This window comes from Condylura cristata, unplaced genomic scaffold (genome assembly GCF_000260355.1).
Source record: "Condylura cristata isolate star-nosed mole 26May11 unplaced genomic scaffold, ConCri1.0 scaffold00024, whole genome shotgun sequence".
Lineage (NCBI taxonomy): Eukaryota > Metazoa > Chordata > Mammalia > Eulipotyphla > Talpidae > Condylura > Condylura cristata.
Window position 1 is genome coordinate 30730524 of NW_004567125.1, and position 23182 is coordinate 30753705.

The 23182-nt window shown below is 51.8% G+C and overlaps 1 protein-coding gene across 1 annotated transcript; it reads right to left on the reverse strand.

Annotated features, from left to right (window-relative positions):
- Positions 1 to 841: 841 nt before the first annotated feature.
- COLGALT1 (collagen beta(1-O)galactosyltransferase 1) lies at positions 842 to 20309 on the reverse strand. The gene is made up of 12 exons (XM_004688627.2): positions 19936 to 20309; positions 18532 to 18642; positions 17893 to 18010; positions 12849 to 12983; positions 10570 to 10774; positions 8996 to 9115; positions 6413 to 6489; positions 6218 to 6324; positions 5789 to 5921; positions 4479 to 4606; positions 3402 to 3608; positions 842 to 3231 (listed from the first exon to the last, which is right to left on the reverse strand). The coding sequence occupies exons 1-12, from the start codon at positions 20196 to 20198 to the stop codon at positions 2964 to 2966; spliced, it is 1872 nt and encodes a 623-aa protein (XP_004688684.1). The 5' UTR covers positions 20199 to 20309; the 3' UTR covers positions 842 to 2963.
- Positions 20310 to 23182: the final 2873 nt, after the last annotated feature.

A 23182-nucleotide genomic window follows, 5' to 3' on the forward strand; every position in this document is an offset into this window, starting at 1 on the left:
GCAGCAGACCTCTCCTGACCTGTACGCTACTCCCCTCAGCAGTGTATTTCAGTAGATCTGCCTGTTCTGCTCCCCATTGACTCTGGTGAAACCTCTCACCCCTGCATAGGAAATAACCAACTGAAGAATTTTCCCCAAGAATATGAACCACTAATGATGAGGAAAATACACATATACAGGGAACATTCCAGAAGAAACGACAAGTCTCTCCTGGCTGATATTGGCACAGTAAACCCTGAGGTCCATTAATTTTTTTTTTTAAGATTTATTTATTTGTGCATAGAGAACTGGGGTAAAAGCCGGAGGTGCAGAGGCAGTGAGAGGACTCACCAGAGACAGAGTGGGGAGCAGAATAGGAAGATCGACAAAGTACGCTGCTGAGGGAAGCAGCAGACAAGTCAGAAGAGGTCTGCTGTGCCATGTGGCTCACCTCTGGGGCTGGGGATCGAACTCATGCTGAAGCAGCCATGGCTAACTTGCAGTGCTGCATCCTAACCCGTAGTGCCACTAGGGAGGGCCAGTCCATATCATTCTTAGTTGTGGGGCATCCTGTGTATTGTTGCCTATTTATCTGCAACTTTGGGCTCTACCCACCGGATGCTACCCACATTTGCTGACATGCTCCAGACATTGCCAAATGTCTTCTAGGGATGAAATCACCTCCCTCTGAGATCTGCTGAGTTAAAATGAGACTTGAAATGCCACATGTACCAGTAACACAAGAGTTGACTCCAATGTTCTACAGAGGTTAAAAAACTCACATTATCCAGACTGTTGAATACATAATGCAGGAGAAAAGCAAGTACAGTAGCGGCCACTGAACATGCAGTGTGCAGCCCTGCCAACCCTGCAACACCCCCTGGGCCAATTTACCCAGTGAAATAAAAACTCCAGGAAGAGATCTGCTGTGTACTGCTCTTCACTGCCCAGTTTGGCATTGCCATCAAACGTTACAACTAACAGTGCTAAAAGGATGGGTACACATCTGTGCTGATTAGAACTCCACAATACTTTATTCAATTGAAAAGGAAAGTTGCTGGAAAACAGATACAATCTCATCCCATGTTTATGAAATAAAACTTGTTTGGATAGGAGAGGAAAAGCAATCACAGCACAGCTGATAGAACATGATCCTCTTGTGAAAAACATGTAGCCATTTGTACCAGGTAAGTGGGAACAGGTGGGTAAGGCTGGAAGGTGTTCCACCAAAATACTGTGTGCTACCTGTAAGAAGTGTGATTTAATTTTGCCTTTTTCACTCACTTGGCTGTCTGTCCCAATTTTTCTACAAGGATCTGTATTATTTTATAAAGAGCTCCAGAAATGCCTACACACCCTAAGAGCTCAGTGATCACGGCAAGCCTTAAGTATTTGACACAGAAGGTCTAGGCTCTCATCTTCCTTGCCCCTGGGGTGGGAATCTTCAGGGCAGACTCAGACTCAGGTTGCCTTGAGGCTCCCTTAGAGTCAACTGTTTATTGATCCCCTGCAGGGTTCTTTCCCTCCTTGACTAATATCTCACCAACACTTCCTGGGGTCACTTCCTGAATTCTCATTCCTCAAACCCTCACCTTGAGGATTGTTTCCTGGGCTTTCAAGCCTCCCTCCTTATTCTGTTATGAGACGGCAGAGGTGAGGAGTGTAGGTAACATGTTGGCAATGAACTGGAACAAGAAGAAAACACTGACTTACATGAAAACCAACTAGAAGCATTTAATTTAAAAAAAAAAGGCAAGTTATCCAGCACCTGAACTGGAGAGCAATTATTCCTAAGACTGAAGCACCGCTGGCCAGCTCTGACATTTGCTCCCAGCTGAAGCCAGCCTGCGCTGAGGCTGAGGCGCACAAGGCCCCCAAATACATGATCCCACCAAAGGCTTAGATAGAGGAACCCCATCAAGCAGGCAGAGACCACACCTGAGATGCAGGGCAGGGAGGTCAAGCAAACAGGACCAGGGGTAGGCACAGGAGACCCAGCCCCCAGCTTTGTCCCTTGCCCCCTCCGGGGGGGCGGGGTCCCAGGGGACCTATATGTAGCCACGTGGTCACTGGGACTCATGGCTGTCCCTGGTAAGGGAAGAGCCACCCTCCCTCCTGGGCAGGGGGATGGGGAGGGTATTGTCTGCAACAGGGAAGTAAGGAAGAACTAACTCAACCGTTCTCCAACCCTACTAAAAGTCCACGAGGTCTGGCACACAGTAGGTGTTCAATGCCTGCTGTATGGTGAAAGGACACGTGTTATTCATCTCTGTATCCCAGCTCACACGTCAGTGATCAAGACTGCTGACTTGTCGTGCTGTTTTGTATCTATTATCTGGCACATAGGAGGTGTTCTTCAGATGTGAGGAAGAAATTGATTAAAAAGTGAAAAGCACCTGTTTATCCCCAGCATCTATTCATTTCCCAGCACACAGTAGGCACTTAATAAATGTACTAAATCAAGAACTTATTTTTTTGTCACAAGTACCGGGCACGTAACAGGTGCTCAAGATGTATTAGAATGAAAATGTTTTGTTTATCTTAAATTCCTGGAGCCTAGACTGTAGCCCAACACACAGTAGGCACTCCAAAAATACTTAAATGAATTAAAATAATGTGTATAACTACTGACTGATTCTTGATGGGAGCATCAATAAATGCTTCATGACTGAGAGAATAATTATGCCTCATTTATATCTGTAACACAAGAATCTGGTGTAGACCAAATGCTAAACGTGCTGGGCACATGAAAAGATGAGTCATAGCTAGGTGGCACCCAACCTCCCAGTGCCAAGCCCTGGCATACAGCAGGTACCGCATTAACGAATGTGTGCATGTAACTGCTGAATAAGAGACGGTAGGACACTGCCTTGCATGGCAAGCCCCATGCAGCCTCTTGGAGGTGTGCAAGGGGGCTCTACGGTCCCCGGCAAGCATGTGGAGGCTGAGCCGTGATGGCTGCTTTGGTGTTTGGCCACTGCCACTCAGAGCTCATCACGGGCAGCACTATCCAGCGGACTCTGCAGCACATCTGAGTTCTTGGCCTCCCGGCTCAACGCCTGCTGCTCGCGCATCTTCTGGGATTTGGCACGGTCCCAGTCGGTCTTTACATGTTCATTGTTCCACACGACTGAGGTTTCTGTGTCGCTCACATACCCGTCATCCCCTGTGTAGTGTGTGGGATAGACAAGCAGGGGCTCCACAGAGAAGGCAAGCAGGTTACGGGGAGAGAAGTGGGTCTTGTACTCAGATCTGTGGGGAGAGAAGAGAAGGCAGCAGTGGGTTAAGGGAAGGGACAGTAGAGGGAGATGAGGGTAAGGAAAAGACACCTCCCTGGATTTGCAATCCTCATGTCCCCTGCCACCCCCTACCTTGGAAATTTACAGACCACAGCCTGCCTCCCCTCTGCAACCGCCTCTTACACTGGGTGCTTGTCGAACATGACTGGCAGGAACTCGTCCACAGGTAGCATCTTGGAGAGTGGCCGGGCTGCCAGCAGTTTGCGGGCACCTTGTAGAGAGATCACGTATGCCAGCGTCCAGTATGAGTAATCAGCCTCTACCAGATTCCTTACGCGGGGTACAGCCTTCTCGGGGTGTTCCACCTGCATCCGCTTCCGGCCTACATAGCTGGGATACAAGATTGGGTCCCTGTCACCCTCCTCATGTCAGCCAGAGAACACTAACCCAGCAAGTCAGTGATCCCGTGAGCATATGTCAGGCCCCTAGGATGGCATCAGGCTTGACATGCTTGGGAAGGAAAGAAAAAGCTAAACTAGCTGGACCAGGCCAGGTCTGGGGTCTCAGGGAGGATAGTGGATTTTTGTCCTAGGGCACTAGGAAGTCATGGAAAGTTTACAGTGGGGGAGGCTGGAGTGATTAGACATCCTCTGATTCAGAAGTCATGAGTCTGTTGGGCAAATGTATGGTCGAGGAGAGCAGGTACTGTTCATAATAATACCCAGAGTTTGGGGCCCAGACACCAGAGCAGGATATTGCATTGAAAGGGGAGAAAGACAAAGGATATAAAGATGGAAGGGTGGGGAGAGAAGTGAAGGGAAGAAGAAACAACCAACCTACATGAGATTCCAAAGGACTATTCCAGAAATACGCTGGCCACGCCCCTGCCTCGTGCTGGCCTAAGACCCAGGCTCCCAGCTATCACACAACACTCAGCTGTGTCCCTGCCTCTGGTCATACTCCAAGCTCCTCAGCCATAGCCACATCAGATCTCAGCCACATCTCATCTGTATAGGCCCCAGTCAATCCCAACCCCTGTGTGACTCAAGGCTTTCAGCCAAGTCTTCCAGGTCACCCTCCTAAGGCCCGATCCTATGAGAAGCTAACCTTAATCCATGCCCCCAAGTCCTACCTATTTTTAGGTCCAGGAACCACAGGGCCCTCTCACGGGCCATGAGTCCTCCTGCTTCCTCCAAGAGCTGGCCCAGCCAGTGCCCTTGATCTAAAGGCTCTAGCCCCTCCTCGGGCCCCTCTACTCACATGAGGTCCCAGTCCAGAGACTCCCTCTCCACATCCCGCATGAGGTTCATCAGGCGCCTCTTGAAGAAGATCTCAAAGCGCAGGTCATCCTCAAACACTAGTGATTTCTGCAGCCCCTGGTCCACCACCTGAGGAAGGACACCCCACTCAGTCGCCAGGAGACCAAGGTGCAGCTGACTTGGAAGACAGTTCTGCTTAAAGGCTCTAAGACACCAGAAGTAGCAAGTGCACCCCTTCCCCCGCCAGATCCGGAAGCGCTTCCTGGTGGCCGCCACCTCCCCCTTGTACACCTGCATAGGCCTGACTGCTTCTTTCACACTGCGGCTTCCTGTGGCCGGCAGGCTTCCCCTCGCCCTTCAGCTCAGCTTCGATGTCACCCACCCTTCCAAACTGTGCTTCAAAGTCACCAGTTGAGGACAACTAACAACCCTGGGCCCTCCTAGAGATGCATCTCACTTATTTCTTCGTGGTTTACTGTTAGGCTCCCCATCTCCTGGGGCTGTGAGTTCTCTGTGGGGGGCCAGCTCTGTCTTGGTCATTGTTAAATCACTAGCAAAAGCACCAATGGGTGCACGGAAGATGCTTGGCAAATCTCCCCTGTACGAATAAACTTGAGAATCTTCGTGACAGCCCACTGAGGTCACATCTGTCATCTAGGGAAGCTGAAGTTCAGACTGGGCAGAGCCTTCCTTGCTCACAGAGCTCACCCTTCTGGGAGGCTGGGCTGGATCTGAAGTCGGATTTTCTCTGTGTCCAGGGCTGCCTGGACACCACAGCCTCTGGCCCAGCCCATCCATGCTGAATCTTAGAAAAGGAGGGCAAGCTGGCGAGCGTCTACTGCCCCCAACTTGGAGCGCCGCCCAGGAACCCCCTCCCTCCATCCAGACGCCTGTCTGCCTCACACTTGTGGCCTGGAGCTTAAATCCTGACCAGGAGGCCTCACCCATGACAGTCTCTCCACCCACGCCCCTAGGCTAATGCGGCACCCCCAGCATGGGGTCCCCCAATGGTCAATGTCACCGTGGCTGTTACTTCTATTAGCAAAAACAGGTCACACAGTCCAGGCTCCATCAATACCTGACAGTGGTTAAGCACGGAGAGAACTTGCCTGAGGCTCCAGGGCCCAGGCCCCCCTGTCCAGAAGCTGGTGCCCCGCCTCTGTCTCCAATCCCAGTTTTCACATCCACACAGTTAAGGACTGTAGCTGCCCCACCCAACACGCAGCAGACAGCTTAGGGGTGTCACTCCCCGAAGGAGGACAGTGTGTGTGGAGACTGTTTGCCTCCCCAAACCATCTGCCTGGGACCCACCTCCTTCCAGATGTTGTAGTGGCTGAGGAAGCAGCCCAGCTCTCCCTTGGTGAGGGGCCGACCATGGTAGGGGTCCCGGTAACCTGGCAGCATCTGAATACCCAGCGCCTCCACCTGGCTGGTGTTCATGGCCCTGGAAGAGATAAAGGAGGGGTTCCCTGGAAGAGCTGTTCTGTGGGGGCATCCACCACTAGTGCCCCCCAACTCCACTCTCCCCCATCTCCTGCTGTCCGCATCCCACAGGCCCTGGGAGGTGGCCGCGGCCGACAGCCAGGATGCGGTGAACTCGCAGATCTGCCAGACGGCCCGCCAGGGTCAGAGAGCTCTATCCACAGCCCCCACCGTGACTGTGCAGGCCTCTGACCGAGCACACGCACTCCCTGACCGTGGCTGGCACCGGCGACCATCTGTCCCCACTTTCGCACTCACTTGCCATCCACGGCCTCCACCAGCCGGCACTCGATCTCCTGCGCCTGCAGAGCCCGAAGCATGCGCTCCCGCCGGTCCAGCCTCCGCTTCAGGTTGATCATGAAGACCTGGGCCCACAGCCTCCATGGGACCCTCCGTTGGTCCCTCCATCACACCCTCCAACCCCCACCCACCCCCCAGGGAAGGTCCACCCACCTCGTCAAAGCCCATCTTGTCCGGTGTAGCTGTGGGTGTGGAGAGGAACCGGGAGGGCTCCACAGGAGGGTGCTTCACTGCAGGGCAGAGAGGAGAAGCTGCTGGTATCATGGGGGCTTCCCCACCTCTGTGGTTTCTATCACCCCAGCTCCCTGTCTCTCTGTTTAGCTGCAGTTCAGACACCAGGGCTGTCCACTCCACTGGGTTCCCACTGCTCCACACAGCTCAGTAGTTACCCGCAGAATAAACAAAGGAGAGAGCCAAGTGACCCTGATCCATCTGGGCAGTGGCTTTCCTTCTCTGCACGCTGGGCTTGATATACCTCTCAGAACAGATGTTCTCAAGTCGCAAACACTGTTACGGGGTGACTCGTGACCCAAAACAGTCCTAACCCTTGGTAGGGGATGTGGCTTCATTTAGAAATATGGTGCATAAACATACAGAGGGTAAAACCAGTTCATTAGTGCAGGCCCTATTTAATGACTGGGATCCTTATAAAAGTGGGAGATTTGGACTTAAGAAACACCCACAAGTGTAGCTGGTGAGAAGACACAGGGAAGGACGGCTGAATGACTGGAGGGACACAGCCAGAGCCGGCGTGTGCCAAGACTCAGAGTGGGGGCCACTGTTCCCACCTGCTGTTCTGAGTGACACTCAGACTACAGCCCCAGGCTCCGGGATATCTTAGCAGTTTCTTCTAGAACGATGGAGTCCACACTGGACATGAGCCCATGCAGCTCCTGCCCACCCACAGGCCAACCCAGAAAAACTCCACACACTGAGGAAGGAGCCACTCACCTTGGCAAGAAGTAAGGCCCCACATGAGCTTAGGGGACACAGGTCCCTCTGTCTGGGCAAGGCCAGGGCCCAAAACCATCTCAGCAGCCTCCCACTTCCCAGACTGAGTTGCCCAGAGACACTATGTCCCAGGGTCCCTCTGCCAACTCTGCACAGAGTTCTGCCCAGCTCTGGCCATCCCCACTGCCCTCCTGAGAGTAGCCTAAGACCCTAGAGCAGGCTTTTGGATACCAGGACCCACGTTTAAATCCTAGGTGTCCTGCCCAAAGAGAAGTCTGGCCTTTGCCCCAGTTCCTGGGAGGCAGATATCTGTGGAACACCATGCAGCAAGGCGAGGGAGTGGCCCCTGGTGGCTGGGGGTGCAGACCCTGGAGCTGCATGAAAATGCCACACCTGAGTGGAAAGGGCAAAGCCTGTCAGTGGGTGGGATAGGGGCAGGGGCCCAGGGCAGGTGTCCTGCAGGCCAGCATACAAAATAAGCCTCACAGTGCAATCAGTAAAGGTGACTTATACCAAGCCAGGTCACAGGACCAACCGGGAAAGAGCCCATCACCCGTGAGCACGTGGACAAAGAAGCAAGCTGTAGGATTTCCAGTCCCACAGGCTGAATTTCATCATTAGGAAGATTTCTAAAACATGAAAAATCACACGGACAGTCTAGGTCTAAGTTCACACACAGGTAGACAAAAAATGCAGTTCTCATGCAGACCAAGGCAGAGTGTACAAATATAGTCATGCGTCACTTAGCAACAGGGACTTATGCTGAGAAAGGTGTTGTTAGGTGACTGTCTTGGTGAGAACATCACAGTAAAATCACACAAACCTGTATGGGTATAGCTGTAAGAGGACAGGAAGCAATTCCACTTTAAGCCACCAAGGGGAGCTCCCCACAGAGAACCTTCCAGAAACAGATTAGCTGGGAAACAGCCTGAGGGCCTGGTCCCTGCATCCCCTACCTATCTGTGTAGCAGGTGGGTTTCCAGGGGATGTGAGTGGTCTGCAGGAGAGGACCATTCACTCTGCCTGGCTGCTCTGAAAACCCTCCTCAAACAGCCCTGCTGTGGCTCGGCCACCACTGTGAAATCATCCTGGCTACCGGCCCACCAGAAGGATGACTGTTAGCTGAGTAACAAAATTATTTGAATGTGTATTAGAAAAACATGAGTTTGCAATGATGGCAAAACGTGTCCTATTTTAAATAAATGAGTTCAAATGGGGGGAAAAGTATCTATTTAATATAAATATTAAATAAACAGTGGGCCTGGGGCTTGGCAGGGGCACAGATGAAGAAAAGGTCTGAAAGGGCCATATCCTAGACATGCACGTGATGACTCATCAGTGAAAAGCCGCTGCCCCCTGGCCTAGGAAAAGGCAGGCACTCAGTCCAGTCTAAGGCCCCTGCCTGCTAGCCATGCGCCGCTTACCAGCCCCACTTCTGTCCAGCCAACCTTGCCCGGTCCCTAAGCTCATGTTTCCTCCAGATTTTCTAGCTTCTGAAAAAGCCCCCTCCTATTGTAATCCTCTTTCTGGCTAATTCTACCAACCCAGCACCTTAACACACCTCCCCAGGAAGCTGACCCTAACTGCTCCAGCACACTGTGCACAGCTGCCTGCAAGCCAGGGCTCTGTGAGCACAGGACAACCATCCTCTGTGCTCATATCAGGTCCTCAGAGCCCAGCAAAGGAACCGGCACACAGCGGACACTCACTGTTCCCGGGATGAAGACCTGATGGCAGAGAAAGGAAGGCAACTGGGCCCTCCAGGGCGGGCGCAGGTGGACTCACCCATGACCTCCAGCTGCACATGCATGAAGCTCTCGGCCTCGTCCTGGAGGGTGCTGTGGGCACGCAGTGGCACAGGCAGGAAGCCGTACACCTCCTTGTTGCACACGTACATCTGGATCTCTAGGCAGTGCAATGACAGTGGACACTGAAAGGGCGCAGTGGGTAGCAATAGCCCCCTCCCACCAGCAGCGTCAACCTCACAGCCCCACTGGGGCCAGAGCCTACAAAGGCCGACAGTTCCAGGCACAGCAAGACCCTCGGCACTACACGAGGAGCTGGAGCCAGAAAGGGGTTCACCCCCCGCCGGCAGGTGTAGGTTATATACACCCTGGAGGCTCCCAGGGTACAGAGATGAGGAATCAGAAATAACCCAAAGGACCCCAGGCAAGGTGATGGGAAAGTCCGGAACTATTAACATGTGTTGGTCCCTGCAGGTGTCTGTGGCAAAGCAAACCACAAGACGGAGCGAATAGTAACGATGCACGTTTGTGAGCAAATATGAGATGCAATTGGACAAAACATGAGTAACAACACATCCTTCTGCACTAACTTTTTCTGGATAGTTTAAATTTGTATCACGAGCGCCTATCCTTTTTAAAGTGAAAAACTCCTTGATGTCCTTTTCATTTTAATTGGGTAACTTCTGTAAAGTGCCAGATGGCAAATATTTTAGGTTTGTGGGCCAGATGGTTCTTCTCATAGACTCAGTTCTGCCGTGGCAGAAGTATTCAACATTTAAATGAAAAGAGGTGGCTTTGAGCCAATGAAACTTCATTTACAGGCACTGAAATTTGAATGTCACATAATTTTCAGGTATTACAAAATCTTTTTGTTTTTTCCAACTACCTTAATATGTAAGGATTTCTTAGCTGCTGGCACTGCAAAAAAAGATGGTGGGCTGACTCTGGCAATAGTTTACCAGCCCTCACAGGTCCACATTTGGCTGTGTTCACTTTTTCTTTAAAACGCTATTCTAGGCCCTCCCTGGTGGCTCAACAGGTTAAAGCACAGCACTACAAAGCTAGCCTCAGCCACTTCATGAGTTTGATCCCCAGCCAGGGAAGTGATCACATGGTACAGCAGACCTCTGCTGACCTGCTCACTGCTCCCCTCAGCTGTGTACTTCATCGATCTGCCTGTTCTGTGCTTCACTCTGTCTCTAGTGAATTCCCTCACCCCCTCTGCACCTCTGGCCTGTACCCTAGTTCTGTATGTGTAAATAAATAAATCTTTAAAAAAATTAATACATAAAATGCTATTCCACTAATTATGCAATTAATACATGCTCAACTCCAGAAAAGTGGGAAAATGCCGACAGACGCATAACCTGCAATAAATAGGCTTTTTCAAAGACCTTGGGAGAAAATAAAAAAGGGGCCTTAGGAGTGTAGTAAACTACCAAAGCCAGGGTAGACATCTGAGCACCTGGATCCACCTATACCTGAAGCCATCCCAGCACCTTGAAGTTCTGGCTCTGTGACCCTTGACTCCTGTGGGCTTACTTGTACTTGTTCAGCAAATGCCTCCCATCACCCCCAGCAAGGCTTCCAATTCATTCCCATAAGCAGGCTCACCTGCCTGCTTGCAGGAAAAGGCAAAAACAATGATGTCATCAAAGGACCAGGTGTAGTCAGGGTGGGGAGGGTAGAATGCCAAGTTCCGGGATGCTGACTTCCGCAGGTCAATTAAAAAGGTTGAGTGCACCATGGGGACCGCGAAGCAGCCTCGGCGATCCCTCTTGCGGATGGGGATGTAGGCAGGCGTGCGCTTGTAGTAGCCCTGCAGAGGGAAGGTAGAGTTCTCCCTGGGGGTCCCTAGTGTGACGTGAGGTCTGGCGCCACTGCAGATACGGTGCACCAGGACAGCAGACCCAGCACCAGTTCTGGCTGTGTGGGCATCCCTGAGCTCTGGGCATCCCGCTGCTCTGCAAGCCCCAGCCTGAGCCCCTTAAAAAGGGGCCATAATGTGCAATCCTTTGATTTATTCTTTGATTGAACTTTAGAAGCATGACTTCTGGGCACTCCCTAGAGGTACAGAGGGTTAAAGCAAGCTGCAGACACTTCAGTGTGAGTTCGATCCTCTACCCAGCAGTGACCACATGGCGCGGCAGACCTCTCCTGTCTCGCCCGCTGCTCCCCTCAGCAGACTGCATCATTGATCAGCCTTTTCTGCTCCCCACTTTGTCTCTAGTGAATCCTCTCACCGCCTCTGCACCTCTGGCCTATACCCCAGTTCTGTATGCATAAATAAATAAATCTTTAAAAAAAGAAGAAGAAGAAGAAGCATGACTTCAAGGAAGTATGGGGGAAATCTAGAAATTTTAAAAGCTTCTGAAATAACTAGAGTTGACTTCTCTCTTCCCCATCTGTACAAACTGGAATTACTAGCATATGAGAACTAAATTCTTATCACATATTTTTCAAAATAACAAGCAGTGAATTATTCACTTTCAAATGGCAAGTTTTACCCTAAAGAATGGAAAAACAGTTCATGCCATGAAAGCAGAACTGTGTGCTTCATCAAATCAAGTATGAAGAATAATATTTGGCATTGATCTTATCCCTGTACATGCTCAGGATAGTGGCTCTTACAATCATGCTGAATATGTATTCTCATTAATGAGCGTTCAGTGCAGAAAAGGATGAAATGATTTGGAATATGACAGAAGCTGTATTAGATTGTAACTGGGACAGATGTAAATGTAAGAAACAAATTATAATCAAATTCTACAAAGATAGGAACTATTAACTATAAAAACTATAGTTATCAGAGAACTATAAAGAGGTATGTAATTTAGATATCTACAGTTTATCTGAGATAAATACAAATAATTTTTTAGCGTAAGCATGTTAAATATTTTCTTTGATCATAGCATACACAGACATAGGTAATTAGAAACAATTCAAATTTAACTGGGTGTCCTGTGGGATCTTTTTGTCAATTTTTTTTGAACTTTTTCTTTTTTTTAAGATTTATTTATTTGTACATACAGAACTGGGGTACAGGCCAGAGGCTCAGGGGCGGTGAGACAGAGACAGAGTGGGGAGCAGAACAGGCAGATCGACAAAGTACACTGCTGAGGGGAGCAGCGGGCGGGTCAGGAGAGGTCTGCCCCGCCATGTGGTCACCTCCGGAGCAGGGGGGGATCGAACTCATGTGGAAGTGGCTTTAGCTTCTCAGTGCAGTGCTTTAACCCGCTGAGCCACCAGGGAGGGCAGTTTGTCAATTTTTTTAATTGTGGAAAGAACATTTACCATGAGGTTGCCCCTCTTAATAAAACTTTAATTATATAATACATGCTTTTTTTAAGTGGTGCACTTTACGTTATATTAATACCACCCAAAAAATGGTAGGCAGCAAGCTGGGATGGCACAGGTCACCCAGCCTGTTGCCCCTGGCAGGGCCCCATCTCCCCTTACTCGTAACCCCAGCTTTGTGCATAATCTCTGCCTCCACCCTGGGATGGGACTGGCCATTGGGGCTGGCATTTTCCTATCTTTAGTACTAGGTACAAGGGAAAGAAAACTGGATCACAGCCCATCAGAAGGGATTTTGAGTGGATGTTGCTGGGATCAAGTCCCAGAAATGATCTCAAAATGAAGCCAACCAAGGGCCAGGGGAAGACAAGAACACGGTCTGGACACCTAGATCAAGCTGTGCCTGACATCCTGTGCTGGTACCACCACTTCACTGAGCTTAGGCAAGTCATCCCCTCTCTCTGTATTTCTACTCCCTCCCCCTCAGTTATAGGAAGGGGGGCCAAGGGGCAAACACAATCATGAAACCCTTAACTCTACACATGGCCCCCAAGTACTCCACCAATGCCCCACCACACCCAAGGCCCCTGCCTGACCTGTGAGGTCATCCCACACCAGAAGTTGGAGTATGCAGCCCGGGAGTCCAACATGGGGGCCACCACGGTTTTGTTCTCAGCCATGAGCAGGGTCAGCGTGTCGGGGTTGAGGATCAGGTTGTCCGCATCCATGAACTGCAAAACATATGACAGGACACCCGTGTGGGCCACCAGAGCAACCAAGGTTGAGCCACAGGTCAGATCTACCAGGGCAAAGGCCTGGCACTTGGGGGTCTAGGCACGGGACTAGCGCCTCAGTCAACAGCTCAGTCCTTAACAACGAGCCAAGTCCACACAGCAAAATGTGCCCGGTAGCAAGAGAAGAGACCACGCAGAACACAACAGGCCCCACAGATACAACAGCAACACACATGGCTCCATCTTGGGAACTTTAGAACTGTCAGCGGGGACAGTCAGGGGCAGAGGTCACCTGCATGCGGGAATCTGGGAAGGACACACATCTTTCTATGTGACTTAAATACCAATAAAAAAATTAAAAAACAGAATATTTGTATGAGCTTATTTTTCCCTTAACACCTTGGATGTTGGGGTTAAAAAAAAAAAATTCATTTGTTACCACAAAAGGAAAAGTCTGGAAGGAAATATGGTATCAACTCATAACCAGGGTCACCTTGGAAGGGGCAGGAGTGCTGCTGTCCTCCCCAATCCACGTCACCACCACCTTCCAGACAGGCAGGCCTACCTGGAGGTTCACTGCATTGTTGTGGATATTTTTTGTCAATTGTTTTTAATTGTGGAAAGAACATTCACTAGGAGTTCTTTCCTCTTAATACAGAAAAGTTTATTTTTTTTTAAATATTTATTTATTTATGCATACAGAACTGGGGTACAAGCCAGAGGTGCAGGGGCAGTGAGAGGATTCACCAGAGACAGAGTGGGGAGCAGAACAGGCAGATGGACAAAGAATCCTGCTGAGGGGAGCAGTGGGCGAGTCAGGAGAGGTCTGCCACGCCATGTGGGTCACTTCTGGGGCCTGGGATCGAACTCACACTGAAGCAGCTGTGGCCAGCTTGCATTGCTGCATTCTAACCCACTGCGCCACCAGGGAGGGCCCAATATACAGTTTTTTAATGGGACATTTTATAATATGTGAGTTGCCATCAAAAAAGATAGTAGAGAGGCCCTCCCTGGTGGCGCAATGGATTAAAGCCCAGCACTAGGAAGCTCTCCACAGCCACTGTGGCCAGAGTTCGACCCCAGCCAGGGAGGTGACACCTCTGTCACACCTCTGTCTTACCCGCTGCTCCCCTCAGCAGTGCATTTCAGTGGATCTGCCTGTTCAGCTCCCCACTCTGCCTCTGGTGAATCCTCTCACCACCCACGCCTCCGGCCTACACCCCAGTTCTGTAAGCATAAATAAATAATGTATTTATTAATTAAATTCACTTAAAAAGAAGTGAGGCTCCGGGCAGCCAGGTTAGTCCAGACTCTCCTAGGAAGCCCTGCGCGCTGGCCCCTAAGCGCGGGCACCGCCCCTCCCACACCTGACATGCCTCTGACATGGCCGCTCAGCGACCCCTCTGGCCCTGTCTAGGCGTCCCTCAAAGAGCTGTTTGCTCCTGGTTTTATGGTCAGCACCTCTAAGGCTATCACTCTGGCCCCGCCTCCGAGACATCCAGGACACCTCAGCCCCCCACAACACCCCCCTGCCCCGGGCGCTGCTGCCCTGGGCGCTGACTGGCCAGGCGCCCCTGGGCGCTGACTGGCCAGGCTCCCCGAGCTGCTGTCGCAGCCTTCGGACTGCGCTGCTGACTGCTGTGGCGCCTCCTCAGGCGAGACCTTCGCAAAGACCTTTGCGAGCTTTGCATCTGGCCTTTGCTCCGACAGCAGCCTGACAACCGCTAGACCTCTGGCGCTGCCTCTACCTTTCCTTTCTCTCGTCTTCGCTCTCTTTCCCCTTGTAAGCAGACCGTGTTGTTGCTGAGGCCTGAGCGGGAGCCTTGTCCTGCCATCAAGGCTGTAAGCACGCTGAGGGCCCGCCACCGCGGCATTCGGCCCCGGGCTGTGCTGTGCAGGGTGTCACCAGGGCGCTGCTGCCCACCAGGAAGTGGAAACACAAGTCGTGTATGTGGCGCAAGCTAGTAGGAGGTGGGTGCTTTATCTTAATGAATCGGGTCCCACACTGGATGTCTGCAATGTTTACACCGCTTGTCTCACAATGGCAGGAAGTGGAATTCCAGGCTGCCCTAGCATCACGGAAAGGCATTCCTGAGTAGAAGCCTCAGCTGGAGACAGGGGGTGGCAATCCCTGGGGACAAACCACGTGGCGGTGTGGTGTTCCCCACCCAGCCTCTGCAAGCATTTGGGTAGGACTTTGACTATATATATATATATATACAGTAAAACAGCCAGAACAATCTGGAGGGCCTCAAAAGTTAAACATGGAGCCATCGCATGACCCCGCAATTCTATTCCTCAGCATACAACGAGAGAGCTGGACGTGGACACTCAGATGAGCATCCGCACACCTGTGTTCACAGCCCACAAGCCACAGCAGCCTGACGGGGAGGACAACCTGAGTGTCCACCGCTGTAGGAGGAACTCAATGGCCCACCTATGGGGGGGGCACTCAGCCATGAAAAGGAAGCAAGCCCTGACACACGCTCCAAGGTGAATGAACTGAAAACATGGGTTGACTGAGCGGCCACACAGGGTGAGGTCATTTATACGGAAAACCCCGAGTAAGCAGGCCCGTAGTTTGGAAGTCCATCGGTGGTTATAGGGCTGTCCGTGACTGCTCAGGGCAGGGGGTCTCCTTTTGGGATGATGGGATACTCTGGAATTAGATAGAGGCAGTGGGTGCACATCAAAATGAATGTGCTTAACACCCCTGAATTGTTCACTTTAAACCTTAATTTTCTGTTTTGTGAAATTGTCCCAATTAAAAACTCAAAAAAAAAAAAATAGCCACAATGTAAGTCTCTCTGGGAGGTAAGGCGACAAGTTTGTGTTTTTTTTCCTTTCTTAATTAAGCCTCTCATTGTTTCTTGTCTATTTTCTTACAAATAACACCCACAATGTTTGTGAAAAGAGAGGTCTTTTTAATATTAAAACGGTTAAGACAAACGAGTTCACATTCTAATGTAGGTTTCCAAAGGCCCCACTTACAAAAATATATGGCTGTGTCAAAAGCTTCTTTGAGTTTTAAATGGACACCTTGAGTTCCACCCAGCTTTGCAGAGGGAAAGGTGGTGAAAACCTGCCAACCTCAAGCCAGGGAAGCAGACAAGGTCGGCCTGTGCTCAGTGCAGGGAGCCCCCCCCCACCCCTTTAAGCTTCCTCTGGCCCATCTGAAAAATGGTCTTGGAAGGCACAATTCACAGGGCTCCCAGCAGAGCTGGCTCCATCCTTCCCCTTCCCAGGAGACAGAGCCACCCTCCCCCCAGGATGTGGGGTCTTCTGGGAACACTCATGTCCACTCCCCCAGCAAGGCCTGTTACCTCTGCCTCAGAAAGTATCCTGACCCTGCCTGCCTTCTCTACCCTGGCTTCCTGCTGTCCCTACTCCTGATGTGACAACTCTGCTCCCCACAAGGAGCACTAGCTCATGGTTCTGGAACTCACCAATCAGAACAGCCCTCCCCTGCTCAGACACCCTCCATGGCTGCCCATTGCCCTCCAAGTAAAAGCCGAATGATCCTCAGTATCATCCTCTCTATCTCTCCAGCCACACTGGCATCCATCCCTGGACACACCAAGCTTGCCCCCAGACCTTGTCCCCTCAGCCTCAGACACTGTCCCCCAGCCCTACCAAAGCTGCCTCTTTTGTTCCTTCCAGTCTTGACTTGGCTCCCCTCCTAAGGGGCACCCCCACTCCTGCGTGCTTTTCACCCCCACCCTGGTTATGCCATCTGTCACCATGGTTAAATGGTGTCCTCCCCAAATTATGTTCATGTCCTAAGACCTGGAATCTGACTGTGACCCCATCTAGAAATAGGACTTCTATAGATATAATTAAAAACTACGTGAAGGTGGGTTCACGCAGGAGTCAGTTGGGCCTTCTAATAAGAGGGGACACAGAGAGAAGCCCATGTGACCAAAGAGACAGAGACTGGGGTAATGTGGCCACAACACATGAACACGTGGAGCTCCCAGAAGCTGGAAGTGGCAGGATGTCTCCCCCCGAGACATCCAGAGGGAACAAGGCCCTGGACACTTGGACTTCTGACTACAGCCTCCAGAACTGAGGCAGGCACGTCTGTCTTGAGCCCTCACGTGACCTGTGTCCTGATGGCCCAGGACACCGGGCAGCACCCACTGCTTCTCTGCAGCGGCTGTGCGGCACCAGCTGCCTCTGGCTCCCAGCTCCCAGTGACACCTGCTCTTCCTGGGTCACTAGGGAGGCAGCTCGGCCTGTGTGGATTCTCACTGTATCCCCAGGGCCGAGCATGAGCGGCCTGTAGGCATACGCTGACTGGTACACAAAGCAGGGACAGGCTCCAGTCCAGAGCCCAGCGTGTAGACAGAAACCCGCCATAGGTCCGGGCTGCTTGACTGCGTCCATCCGCTATGGAGGGCAAGGCTCAGCACCCTCTTCCCCCATCGGCACCAGGGGACAGGAGGAGGAGGGGCAGGAGGAGGAGCGGGAGGGGCCTGCGGCAGGCCTGGGACCTGTGGCACTTGTCCAAACATGACTGTAGCCAACACACTCAACTGTCCTCTTCCTCACAGAGGCCATGGTCATCCAGGAGGAGGAAGTGAAAATGGGGCCTCAGCCTTTCAGTGTCCCCAAGACTGCCGACCCTACTCCTGTGACTACCAGGGAACACTACTGTGAGCTGTGAAGATTTGGTGTCACTGTGACTGCGGCCAAGGTGGAGAGAACCCAAATGCCCAGGAGTCCATCTGGTCGTCATAATTAAGGGCCCAGGCACCACCATCAACCGCCAGCACCTCCACTCACCTGCTGTCACCTAGTCTAGTAACTAGGCTCCCCCGAGTCTCAGTTTCCCTCTCTGGGAAACAGGGTTAAGGCAACTCTACACACACCCTGACCGCCCACTGCGACCCACTGGCCTGCTCACCAGGATGTAATCAGCCCACATGTCCCGGGCCGCCTTCAGGGCCGCCTGGCGCAGCTTCATGACATGCTCGTAGCGTGAGTCAGACCAGTGTTTGGGGCCCTCCTCATCTGGGTAGGACCTGTGGAGAGGCAGCGGTGCACCGAGGCCTGGGGTACTGGGGGGGTACTGGGGCAGCCCAGGTGCGGCCAAAGGAGGCTTCCTGGAGGGGTGGGAAGGCTGCGCCCGAAGGCTAAGAAGCTAGAGGAGAAAACAGAAGCAGGGAGTGTGTCCTGAACAGGGACCCAGAGGAAGGGGCCTCTCACGCCAGGAAGGTCACTCCTGGGGGTGCGAGGAGCCCGGGGAGAACACACAGAGCAGAGGAAACCTGGAGTCTGTCCTCCCAGACATGGAGTCTGGGAATGCAACAGTGAGTGCCTCCCAGAAAGATAAGAGGTGAGGGACTTCTAGGCGGAGAGACTGGCAGGGCAAAGGTCTGGTGAGTGGTGGGGTTACGGCCTCCTGGTGGAGCTGAGGGCTGGGTCAGAGCAGCCAGGGCCAGACATGCTGGAGTCCCACCCCAGAGCAGTGGAGAGCCAGAGATGTGTGGCTAGGGTACAGCCAAGTCTGACTTGAGGGGTCTAGGAAGAGCCTGGCGCTCACCTGGGCTCCTCTGCTGGCCGCCACTCCACAGAGTGGTATAAGCTCTTCACGGCCACCAACCACTCCCGCAGCACGGCGGACGTGTTGTCTGCATTGTGGTCAGTGGCCACCCTGTGGACAGAGAGCGACAGTCAGCAAGTTGGGGAGACTGAGGCAGGACAGGGCATCAGAGGAGCCACCTGGGATCTGCACCCCAGCTGGGCTCCCCATCAGCTCCACAGCCCTGAGCAGACAGTTCCCCTCTCAGTGCCTCAGTTTCCTCATCTTCAGGAGCAAAGACAGAACCCACTTCCTCGAGCTGCAGAGGGTTTAAATAAACTAATTTTGGAAAGACATGTTAAGGAGCTCTGAACACTGTCGAGCATCTAAACTCCCATAACCGCTGTGTACCAGACATCTACAATTCGGTAAAAGGCACTTGCCAGCCACCTTCCTGGATCTTTGAGCTACACTGTCTCAGAATGGGCTTTGGTTTATTTCACTCAACAAATGTTTCTTATGCATGGTACAGCTTAAACTGTCCAGGCTGGGGAGAGTCTGGGGTGGAGCGAAAGGGACCTTTGGGAAAGTCCATAGATCTACACTCCCAAATGAATGGTCACTGAGTCAGCAAGGAGAGCAGCCGCGACAGCATGACAATCACAGCTCTGGACACTGAGCACCAGCCCAAGCCAGGTTACGGGCTTGACACCCGTTAACTGGCATCTTCACAGACAAACCCAGCCAGGCTTAGAGCGCTATCCCGTTTTTCAGATGAGGAAGCTGAGGCAGGAGACCAGAAGTCACCAGACTCCATGGTTCTGCCCCACTCTGCTTCCCAGGAGTCACTCCCGCCTGGGCCATGGCCACCATCTGATTCCAAACCCCCTCCACGCACGCACGCACGCGGGTGTGATTCAGGCTGGGGTCAGGGGCCCAAGCAGCAGCAGCAGCAGCAAAACTCAGTCAGTGGACATGCAGTGCAGCTGTACTCCCAGGGGAACGCTTCTTGGAGTTAGATGTGCTCTGAAGGTGGGAGAGAGGGTTAGTGTCCCGGGGAGTCACCGGCCCTGAGCGACACTCACGTCCCAGACCCGCCAGAACAGGGTGGAGGGGGTTGGGGGTGAGGGAGCAGCGCGGACGGCAGTGACCCGACCCACCCTAAAGGGGGCAGCAGGCAGCGCTGGGGCCCTGTCGATCCTAATGAGGTGGTGGGTGAGGGCGGGTGGAGAGCAAGAAGAGGCTCGCGTGGGTTTGGACCACCCAGTGGGGACAGCAGGCAGAAGCACATGTGGGTCCATCCCGATGGGCACCGCAGGGAGGGGACACGCGTGTGGTCTGGCCCGCCCGACGGGGACAGCAGGCAGGGCGCGGCGAGGGCCGCGGGACCGGGCGGGAGGCCGGACGCGGGCCGGCGGCGCTCACCATAGCGCGGTGCGCTCCCGTGGGTGGCGAATCCGCTCCAGCGCACCCAGGGTAGCAGGCAGCGCGTGGGCCGCGTTCCGCGCCAGCAGCGCAATGAGCACTCGCGGAGCCTGCAGCGGCGACTCCGGGCTCCAGCGCTCCTCCGGGAAGTAGGCGGCGGCGCCCGGCGGGCCCCCAGGAGGTGGCAGTGCCAGCAGCAGCAGCAACAGCAGCGCGGGGAGCGGCCGCCCGCGCCGCCGGAACACGCGTGGGACCACCGCCATCGCGCCACGCGTCGCCTTTAAGCCGCTTTTCTGACGGCGGATGCGGACCGCGCCTTAAAGGAGCTCCGAAGACCACACCCCTCCGGCGCTTCTTAAAGGGGAGGAGAGCGCTTGATGCCAATCAGCCATCAAGGTCCGCCCTCAGGCCACGCCCCTCAGTGGCCTTAAAGTCGCAACGTCGCAGACACTCCGTGATGTCATTCTGCCCGGACGCCCCTCACCCCTCCAACCCCCTCACCCCTGCTCCCGCCTTAAAGGTCCAGAGCTCTCCGAACTTTTCAATCCCAAGCAGTTCAGAATCTGCCATTTTCGTGGCACCAGCCCAGCTCTCGCCCAGACCCCAATCGGATGCACCGTACAACTTACATTACTGTAAGACCCAGGCTGTGCCACGGATAGCCCTGATAGGAGCTGGTTTGGGACCCAAAGATCTGCGCCTCAATTTTTTTTTTTCAGGGCGGTTGCGGCTGTAACCTTGATTTTGGTATCCTGGTTCCTGACCTCACTGTGTTGTCCCTGAGAGATTGTTGGGCACTGAACACAGGAGCCCTGTCGTCCCCAGACCAGGTTCACATGCAAACCCCTTCATTGGCTTGCTGTGTAAAAGCCTCAGCTTGTCCTTCTGTAAAGTGGAGTCATACTGATCCTACCGCTTAGGACTGGCGTGAGATGGACACATTGGGGCTTGAAACTGCTCCAGAGACAGGACAGGTGTTTCCATAAAAATGCAACCAGGGATTGTTTTTATGCCACTCCTTAAAAAATCAGGTTTTAAGAATGATGCTTAGATGCATATTTATTAAAGGTGTGGTCAATGCACTATTAAGCCTGTAAAAATGTGACTTCCACTTTTAATGGCGAAGAGCTATCAAAGAGAAATAGCATTACTGTATCAGGTGCCAGGTCAGGATGCTCCAAGATGTGCCAAAGAGCATATTCGTTATTTTGAATAGAGAAATAGCTGGTGAATTAATGACACTCTAGAGAAAATAATAATAATGAACAACTATATACCAGAGACATTTTACAGGGGTGGATTGGGGAATGGGATCAAAAATGGGGGGGGGGGGGAATGGAGGAAATGCACTGGACTATGGTGACAGCACACAGTGATTTGGTGATGGGAAGCCCACGGGGATTACAAGTGAGATGGAAAAAGGCACAAAATGATGTAAAAATAAACTATTATTTTTTTAAGTTATTTAAAAAAAAATTAATGACGCCCTAAGCCTCCCTTTCTCCTAAAAGCAGGACTTTTGTCTGACCCTCCTCACTGGTCCCCTGAAAGCAGGAAACAAATCTTTATGGAAAAGCAGCCTCCCTGAACAGTGGTGGTGGGGACTGACTATCTTATCTCCAGCATCAGGGCTGGGAAGCTGTGTAAACAAGCTTGCTAAATTAGTTGTCCCAAACCTCATGGAATTTCTCTGTCCTACCTGTTCTTCTCAGATTTAGTCCTTCCTTGTCTGAAAGCTAAAACAGGCTGTTGCAGTCATTCACTAGGTTCCATAGCTTTGTGTGCACAAATTAGATTTGCCTATTCTCTTCCTAATCTCTCTCCTATCAGTTTATCATGGGACTAGTGAAAGGAGCCAAAGGGGAGTGTGGGAGATCCTCTGAAGATTGTCCATCTGAAGTGGGCCAAGGACCTTTTAACTAAGCCAGATATCTTTGGATTGTGTTGTTTTAAGAAACCATCAAGCAAACAACTGTTTGAGAATCATTCTGGTCAGAGCTGATAAATATAATATGGACTTTTAGCAAGAGGGTAGAATCAGCCAGTTCCCTTTTCAGAAGGATTCCCTTTTTAGAGAATCAGTAACAAGTTCAGTACAGATAGCCAAGAGAAGCTTTTTAACACTAATCAGCCCTTTTTACTTTTTAACCTCTTACCACATCTTCTTTCTTCCCATAAGATCCCCTCTTCTGTCCCTCCTTGGGGGAACATTTTAGGTTTTCTACCTGAAACTGTTCCCTCAATTGTAACTCTCCAACCCCAAAGAAACATGCTTTGTCTTTTTAATATCGACAACTGAAATTCGAGATGCAGTGAGCGTGTCCTTGAATGCTAGGAACAGAAGGGGCTTAAGTTTAAGGAAGTTACAGCGACAGCTGGCCAGACAAACCAGCTGGGACCACAAATCTCCCGAAGGCCAACAGGGTCAAGTCATCCTTGCCCCTCCTCCATCCATGCCTTCCTCCTGTTTCTTTGCTCTCTCTTTGGCATCTGTTTTCCACTTTTTTCTAGAGTAACCATCTGTGCAAGTTAAGGTGCGAGCTGTATATTTTGCAAATGCAGTGCAATTTTTTTCAGGTTACAGGATTGATTCCAGGTGGAGGAAAGGGGATGAGGCTGAACTTGGTCACTATTGATAAGGGCACATGGGAGCGTCCACTTTTTGAGTACACTTGAAGCTTTCTGAACTAAAAAGGCAAATACAGGTTTACACTTCATGGGCTTGGTAAGAAAAGACCTTTTACTATAAGTAAGAAAAATAGGGTGACCAGATGCAGCCAGGAGCTGATATACTAAGAAAAGATTGAAAGGCTTGACACCCTGGAGCAAAGAGTAGTGTTCTCAAAGAGGCACAGGATGGCAAACACTTGTTGCTGCAACTTTTCTACAATGAATGTCTATGTCCTGGGCAAAAAAGCCAGCTGGGCAAGGCTGTGAATCTTGGAGGTGGAGCTGGAGGAGAAAGTCAGAAAAGGAGGTGAATCTCATTCCCTTGGGGAGGTTGAAAACTCCAGGTTACAATGGGAGGAAACTATCTCCCTGGATTGTGTGGGTACCTCTGAAAGCTGAACTGATAAAAACATTGGGGAAATCCCTCCGGAACCAGCTCCGGAAACAACTGGAAAGCTTGTGATGTGGAGAAGCTGCCAATCTTGAGCGGACTAATGACCTTTCTGGCAAGCAGAAGGAAGTCAGTAAATGCTTTGCTTTCAGCAGAGAAACCTGATACTAAGTTTTTAAGTGAGTA

Bases quoted from the DNA above. Each gene is read 5' to 3' on its own strand.
- COLGALT1 (XM_004688627.2), bottom strand. From the start codon at position 20,198: ATGGCGGTGGTCCCACGCGTGTTCCGGCGGCGCGGGCGGCCGCTCCCC. The intron at 10,775-12,848 runs GTCAGGCAGGGG...TTCCCTCTGCAG, and splicing joins GGTGTGGGATGACCTCACAG to GGCTACTACAAGCGCACGCC. The intron at 4,607-5,788 runs GTGGGTCCCAGG...GTCCTTCCTCAG, and splicing joins ACTACAACATCTGGAAGGAG to GTGGTGGACCAGGGGCTGCA.